The sequence below is a fragment of the Gavialis gangeticus genome, unplaced genomic scaffold, assembly GCF_001723915.1.
Source record: "Gavialis gangeticus isolate Ggan-Ray unplaced genomic scaffold, GavGan_comp1, whole genome shotgun sequence".
Lineage (NCBI taxonomy): Eukaryota > Metazoa > Chordata > Crocodylia > Gavialidae > Gavialis > Gavialis gangeticus.
Window position 1 is genome coordinate 10737372 of NW_017729008.1, and position 8102 is coordinate 10745473.

General features: G+C 41.6%; 1 protein-coding gene across 1 annotated transcript in view; it reads left to right on the top strand.

The window, feature by feature from the left end:
* The window catches only part of CELSR1 (cadherin EGF LAG seven-pass G-type receptor 1), a 321619-nt gene extending 313601 nt beyond the window's left edge, over positions 1-8018 (top strand). The window contains exons 32-35 of the mRNA XM_019509377.1: positions 1625-1792; positions 3109-3351; positions 3765-4029; positions 5657-8018. Of these exons, the coding sequence (XP_019364922.1) occupies positions 1625-1792; positions 3109-3351; positions 3765-4029; positions 5657-5681 (701 nt within the window). The 3' untranslated portion in view covers positions 5682-8018. The remainder of the gene's footprint in view (positions 1-1624; positions 1793-3108; positions 3352-3764; positions 4030-5656) is intronic.
* The last annotated feature ends 84 nt before the right edge of the window (positions 8019-8102 follow it).

The window sequence follows — 8102 nt, forward strand, 5'->3', positions numbered from 1 at the left end:
GGCGCCGCACTTCAAGAGGGATGTGGACAGCATGGAGAGGGTCCAGAGGAGGGCCACTCGCATGATCAGGGGACAGCAGGGCAGGCCCTATGAGGAGAGACTACGGGACCTGAACCTGTTCAGCCTCCAAAAGAGAATGCTGAGGGGGGATCTTGTGGCCTGTTATAAACTAGTCAGGGGGGATCAGCAGGCATTGGGGGAGTCACTGTTCCCCCGAGCACCGCCAGGAGTGACCAGGAATAATGGTCACAAGCTGACAGAGGGCAGGTTCAGGTTAGACATCAGGAGGCGCTATTTCACGGTCAGGGCGGCTAGGGTCTGGAACCAACTTCCAAGAGAGGTGGTGCAGGCTCCTACCCTGGGGGTTTTTAAAAGGAGGTTAGATGAACACCTTGCTGGGGTCGTTTGACCCCAGTGCTCTTCCTGCCATGGCAGGGGGTCGGACTAGATGATCTGCTCAGGTCCCTTCCGACCCTAGAAGCTATGAAACTATGCATTTTTTCCTCCTTGGCACTTAAGTGTAAACAGAAGGATACTGTGCATCTGCATCTTGCTTTGTCTCCTTCTCAGTGTAAATAGCTCTAATGGCACGACCTAGATGGGGTTGCCATAGTTACCAGGTATCTTTGTCAAGGACAGTGTTTTGGAGCAAGAATGCCACAGGCACGTATCTTTTTGTATCGCAGGCTGTTTGTGACCGGTTGCCACACCTGACAGAGAGCTGCTTCTGGAATCTTTTTTTTCATAAGTTGTGCACAGGCTCTTTTACTTGGTTTTTATTTGGAAATCTTATGGTTAAGAGCTTGCAGAAGTGTCTTCCTTTACCGCACTGTGTTTAGTGTACTGAACTGAGGAGCATCTCTCAGGTTCACTTAGTTTATATTTAGCATGTGGATGTTAAGCCTTTTGCTGTATTATTTTGTTAGCATATATTCCATATTTCTGACTCTTCTGGGTTTTCTCAGTGTTTTATGCTAGAGGATCTGGGTGTGTACCATGATCCACTGAAGTTATTTACAGATCTTCCATCTTTTTCTTCTCATTGCTCCATAATTCTACAGAAAATGCATAAACACTACCAACATTCACAGACCATAGGAGCTAACAATATAGAATACAGGGGCTAAAAACAGACAACCAGTGTGATGCAGCCCTGATTAGACTGGGGTATGGCCCACACCAAAACAGATATGGCACAGCCATTTACACACTAGGCTTCAGTGACAATTAAGGTGAATTAGTTGCAGTTGTTCCAAGACAAAATGTTAATTTGAATAAATTACAGGTACTTAATGCGGGACATTGAATTTGGCTGTCTGTAAGATCTGGATTTGATGTGTCACAAAATGTTCCAGTGCGACTCAAACTGGTTATCTGTTTTTAGCCTAAAAGATCCTGCCTGGTTGCCTATAAGTAGCAGCTGCGTTTCATAGGATTTCCTCAAGTGCAGACTTCTGCATTAGTACACTAATCTCACCTGTCATGTGACCAACAGAATTGTATGGTGTCCATGAGCATTGTCTCCAACATCTTTCTTTCCTCCCATTCATTTGGCAGTTAGGTTTACATGACTGCCTGTCAGGTGCTAATTTCTGTGTTTCTTGCCCCCTCCCCACTTCTGTAGAACATGATTCTGATTCTGACAGTGAGCTATCTCTTGATGAACATAGCAGTTCCTATGCCTCCTCCCATTCATCAGACAGCGAGGAAGATGGGATTCAAACAGCAAAGAAATGGAACACAGCTACTTCAAAAAATAATGAACGTGGCCCTCTTCACAGTACTCCCAAAGGTAGGACTACTGCTCAGGTCCTCAGAATGGTTTCCTTTCCTATATTAAAAGAAATCAATTGAGCAGTGGATGCAACAGATTGGACCAAGACAGTATAGAGCTGCATGTCTGTTGTGTTATTGTTGATGTTGTCAAGAGATCCTTGTTTCCTGGAGCTTTTTCTCCTATAGGAGTTTGTCCCCTGTAATGAGTGAATACAAGAACAGAGGATATCTGAGCAAGTCTGCACCAGCTACTTAGAATACCAGTGCAGAATAGCAGTTAACATTGCAGTCCTGCAGAGCTGTAACTGTCCACAAACCCCAGCAGATGAAAATGGCACTGCTCAAGTAGCTCTAAATGTCAGACACAAAGTAAACTTTAACTAAAACTATGCCAGGTCTCCCAGGTTTTAAACTGTTGCCTGTACAGCCAATATTCACCCAAGTTTTCAGAGCTTCAGAGTACTTTTTTGTTTAAGAGAGCATTTTTGACAAGCTCATTCACTAGTGTAGTTAGCACTGGGGCTCTGGCTAAAATGATGGTGATGGCTTTCCATTCAGCTCTTTAAAATAAGCCTCTGGTCAGTGTCATACTCACAGCATTATGTGATCACCTGGCAAATTGACAGTTCTGCAAAGTGTAAAAGCAATTGTGAGGATTTGCTTCATGCACACAAGACAATTTCCTGGCTTCCAGGAGACAAGCTGCACTAATATTGCAGGTTTTTTTTACCTATGGGTTTTTAACATTCTACCATCTGAGTGCCCTCACCTCCCATCACTTTGTAGAAAGGGGAATTTGCTAGCAAGAACAGTATGAAACCATTTCTTCTTCAAGGCTAGACTACCCCTGCATACAGTAGGGATGGGTGCCAGGAACTCCACACTGCCTCCATAGCAATCGTGGCCAGCAGGACAACCCATCTGCTGTCCCTGGACTACCTCAAACATAGTGGCTGCTTTGTGCATTCATCCTCTTGGGTACAACACATCTCAAATTGTGGGGAGGAGATGGTAAGGCCATGTTTTCAACACAGCCAGACCCTTAAGGGAGAAAGAAGAGCGTGTGACAAGGTAGTCCAAGAAGGTCTCTGTACACAGAGTCCTCCCAGAGCTCCACTTTGGGCAATGTTCATTTAATTGCTGCCAATATGAACATTTCTAACTGGCATGAAGAAGCCTTAAGGCAGGAGGTCAGGTTAGGGTGTCTTTAGAATTGATCCACAGCTATCAACAGAAAACCACTCCAGAGAATAAGAGCAGCCAGGCAGTAGTGGAGGCAAGAACTGTATTGTCAAACAGTGGTTTTCGAGCCAGTGTCTTTTTGCATTGCAGTTGATTCCATACCCAACCATGTGAAACCATATTGGCCCACAGAGTGTATAACAGGAAGCGATGGGGAGGACCCTGGTGGCAAACAAAAACTGAAAGTGGAGACAAAGGTCAATGTGGAGCTACATGGGGAAAACCAAGCGAATCACAGCAGTGAAGCACCGCAAGACAAAGAGAATGAAGGGCAGCAGAAAGAAAACAGGCCTTTGCCCCACCAGAATAACCAGCAGCCAGAACAGAGGAAAGGTAAAACAGCCAACCCACAGAGACTCCAGCTGAAGTTTCCTACAGGGAGACACTGAGAAATTTGCCAAATTCCTCCCTCACTTCACTGAGTCTAGTAGCTTTTCTGGTAATCTGTAAGATTTGGGGATGAGGGGTAGAGAGGCATTCACCAAAGTTGGCCACTGGACATGATTCATGTTTAAGTAAAACATGGGAGAGGAGGAATACCCTTCCAACAGGCTTTGGCCTATATAATCAGAGGTGTCTCCAGAGAGCCCATAGCTCCAGGGATGTTTTTTTGCCTTGGTCAGGGCTTTGGGGACAAACAAAAAGTAAAGAGACTGAAAAAGACATTTCTTAAATGTGTTCTGATTGAGAAGATGTCACTGGTGTGCTTAAAACTCATAATTTTTCCATCCTTCTTCCTGTAATAGGCATCTTAAAAAATAAAGTCTCCTACCCTCCCCCTCTGCTGGACAAGAACATGAAGAATCGACTACGGGAAAAGTTGTCAGATTATAATCAAGCCACAATCTCATCCAGGACTATGTCCTTAGGGACAAATGATGGGATGCGTTCACCCTCAGACACAGGGGTGACGATAAAAAATCCACGGAGAGAACAGTCTTGTGATCAGCTCAATGGGACGGCTATGAACGTCCACGTGGGAACAGTAAATGCAGAGACCTCAGATTCTGAGTAAGTGCCTGTTTGACAGCTTGCCCACTGCCCAGGATTGCTGGCTTCACCTTTCACTTCTTTGCCCTGAGTTGACGTCCACACAAGCCTTTTCACTTTAGACTTTTTAGGCAATTGGATCACAGCCCTCAACCACTTGGCATCTCACAAAATAGAAAAAGAAAAACAAAGCTGTAGGAAGCCTGCTCAACAATTCTACATGTTACAGCTAAACATGTACTACAGACCAGCAGCTGGCAACCTTTAACAATCTGGCACTGGTCTGATGCAGGCCAAGTGGCTTTGCTGGCACATCAATGGCAAGGGATTTCCCTGGGCCCACACTGATCCCTGGAGAGCTGCACTGGGCCTGGGCAGCTACAAACTGTATATACCCTGTTTCTGCTTCTCCCTGCTTCCTTTCTGCCCTTCTCCATCCCCTTCCTCCCAGCCCTGGAGCAGCTCCTACCCAGTTGGAGGGAGTGCCCATGCTGAAGCTGGGGAAGGAAGGCTGGGCATGGGTCCAAGCACAGGGAAAGCCCTCCAGGTTCACAACCCTCTCTTTTCTTCTCATCCCTATCCACCCCCACCAACCACCATGAAAAACACCCACCAAACAGCCACAGAAAAGGTAGAAGGCTGAGAGCTGTAGGGAGATAGGAGGGAAGGAGTCAGAAAGTTGTTACTGCAGGAAGTCACTGAATGGGGTGGGTTGGTGGCAGTAGAGGGGAGGGATCAGAGAGATGGGATTGCAAGGAATCTAGGGAAGCTGGCAGGCAGGGAGAAGAGGGAGGGAAGGTGTGGAGCTGCCATGGCCAGTAACAGGGCCATGTTAATCCATAATACAATACCAGCTTAAAAGGTATTCATGGAATCCTGTTATCCACCGTGATTACTGATGAACTATGGCTAGAGTTCAAATTATGAAAACAACGTGGAAAAAATTCTTTTTTTATACAAGTTTGTCTTTAGCTTTTCTTTAAACTACACAGTAGTAGATACTGTTATTCTTTCTACTGCCAATAGGAAATTTCTAATCAGCTTCACCAATGGCATTGTGACCTTTTAAGCCTGCACATTTTCAGGTACTGCCTGAGCTACTACACAGAACTCTCATGTGAAATTCAGCCTCAGGTCCTTGGGAGCTGGCTCTTGAAAATGTACCCCAAAGTGAAAGTGAGCCAGATAGCCTAAACATGACTAATAGCTAATTGCTGCTATCATAGGAAATGGCTGGCCAACCAGCACAACTAAATAGATATATTTGAAATCCTCTGTACCTTCTGTATACAAGCAAGGCAGTGCTGAATAATGGCACCTAGGACATGAATTTCCAGTATCTTGTAAAAAAATTTTAGCATCTAAACCTTGTGTGTCATTTTAGATATTAACCAATTACACAAGCTTTTCAGACCTTCTTTTAATAATGCATTTCTCTTTGCATCACCTGTAAATAATATTTTCTGTCTCTTCTTGTCTGTTGTAATATGAGCAGTCTCTTTCTCACAAGCACTTGATTAGTGAAGTATGATGACTTCACAGTGCATGACTGGTCACTTACTAAAATGGAATAGGTAGCGTCACTTGGAATTATTTGCTTATCTCTATTTAACCCTAAGCCTGCATGGTTACTTCTTCTCATGAACAGAGGCAGTAATGAAACTTCAATTTGAATCATCAGGAAACTGTGATGATGGTTGCATCCTGGGAATACTTGCTGTGATGTCACTTCCTTGGTACCTCGAATTTCACAGAAATTGCTGCATGGCAAGGATGAGGATGGTATCACTTCCTTTGCTGTGACATATTTTGGCAGACTTCTGACTGTACGTAAAAGAAAAATCATGCCCAGGACATGCATGATGAAGCCACGTTGTGGTACATTCTGCCGTGTGTGAATATGTGAACTGTGCCAAAATGCATGGAGATGAGTAACAGGGATTCTTTATAGTGGATGGATAACTCATAAGTCCAGAAAAGAAAAATAGCAGTGCTTGCAGGGACTGCTCATCTGTACAGCCTATGCTAATGATTTTCACAGAAACCATCTCTATTCCAGTGGGCTACTGTTCCAGGATAGTTAAATCAGGAAGTCAAACCACATCAGCCTTAAGGCAAGCACTAGGAGGTGCCTCTTTTTCTTTTTCAGTATGAACCTTATGGCTTGCTGAACTCTAGAGAGAGAAATATCACACCAAGTGCCCTTTAGCATCTTTGCCAGCATTTTACCAGCCTTTATGGATGCATTGTCTTAAAAAATGTCCTTTTATATATATATATATATATATATTAAAAAAAATGTAGATACTTTTATATATTTTGTATGGTGACTCTAAAGAAAATGTTCCATTGTATATTTTACATTTATACTCATCTTCTTAATTTGATAGTAGGAAATCAATGGAAAGAGTTTTTGATATTTTTATATGAAAAAAATTGCACAATTGTACTTGAATTTGGCATCTGACAGTGTACTTATCTTTTGCATGAAACCACCCTAAGATGTGATTCAGTTTCAAAAATAGTACAGTGAAAAGGTTGAATCTAAATTGATAAGTATAATTTATAGGCTTCTATTGCCAGAATTTTTAATATTTTAAAGGAAACTATGTATTTTTATAACCTTTACTAAAAGGAACAAAAAGGTTTCTTGTTTTTATGGCCTTTTCTCTCACATTGTTATCTGAGCACACAAAAATATTCAGAAATTAAATTTTACAACTGAAAATTCAAGTCATATCTTCAGTCAATTGAAGATTTCAGAACAGCTCTTGCAGGAGAGAGATCAAATTGACAAATTACAATGTTGCCCTATTTAAAATAATAAAGCTTGTGTAATTTTACATGCTGGTCACCTATTGACTTTCCTTTTCATCACGTTTCTCTTGCTAAGCAACAAACCAGGGCCTTTTTCTGAGGACAAATTTGTACATTTCCCTCATTGGACAAAACTGGTGTGAAACTTGCTGCTTTGTTTCCCTTCTTTATTTTTTTTCCACCTCAAGTCAGCATTTTGCTAAACAAAGCAGACTCTTAAGTTTTTCAGTTTCATTTCTCAACTGTTTGACAAATTCTTGACTATCCTGACATTCTGCACTTGCATACATACGCGCACGCACACGCACACAATGCACACACACACACACACACAGTGATTTAACGTTTTATCCAAAGTGAGCAGAGTTTCACAAGTGTAAGAAAAATAAGTGTGTTAAGTCAACCAACCTCATCTTTTGGCAGTGTTTACAAAAACAAAGATGTGAAAATGTTCGTGTCCACAGCAAAGTTTTAGAGAAAAGCTTGTTAGCAATTTGTTTTGGCTTGAATATCTGACTCAGAATGACTTCTCAGAATTATTCTTGTGAAAAAAAACATTTGTTATCTACCTTTTCTAGTGGTTAGTAGTTCATGTTATAACAATTTTTCATAGCTACCATTTTGAAAGGATATTGGCTCTCCCTTTGTATGAATGTGCAAGTGAGAAAGAACAAGCAGAATCAATATATCAGGATGAATAAAACACATCAAGTTAGCTAAAATTCAATAAAGTATATAGCAGTCTTGATTCTGTTGTATTTTTCTACATGTTAAGGTGTACTTAAGAGGCCTTTGGAAGGGGGAGAAGCATGCTATCTCAAAATTATGCAACATACTGTGTGAAATTTTCTGATTGAAAATTGTTTTGAATGTTTCTGTCTGACCATCACCCCAGCAAAGCGCTTGGACATACTGTATAATCCGTGTTACAGTCATTTTGCATCTGTGTATGTATATTTTGTCCCAGTGAGATGTAGTTAGTTTTTACTTTGATCAGAACTCTTGCAGTAAATAAGTGTCAGTTGTATTAATGACAGAAATTTAAAACCTATTTTTATGACTTTTTAAAAACTTTATGGCAGATTAGACACTGGAGGTTTTTTTAACAAATGTGTATTTATTAATGTGCAGACACTGGAAATGCAGCACAGATGAAAGGAGAATTTACAATAAATTAAGATTTTGAATTTGTATTCCTGTTCTGGCAGTTTATTTTTGAAAGAGTATTAAAGTTGAAATGGATGAAATTCTTGGTATCACCTCCCTTCCTTTATTTG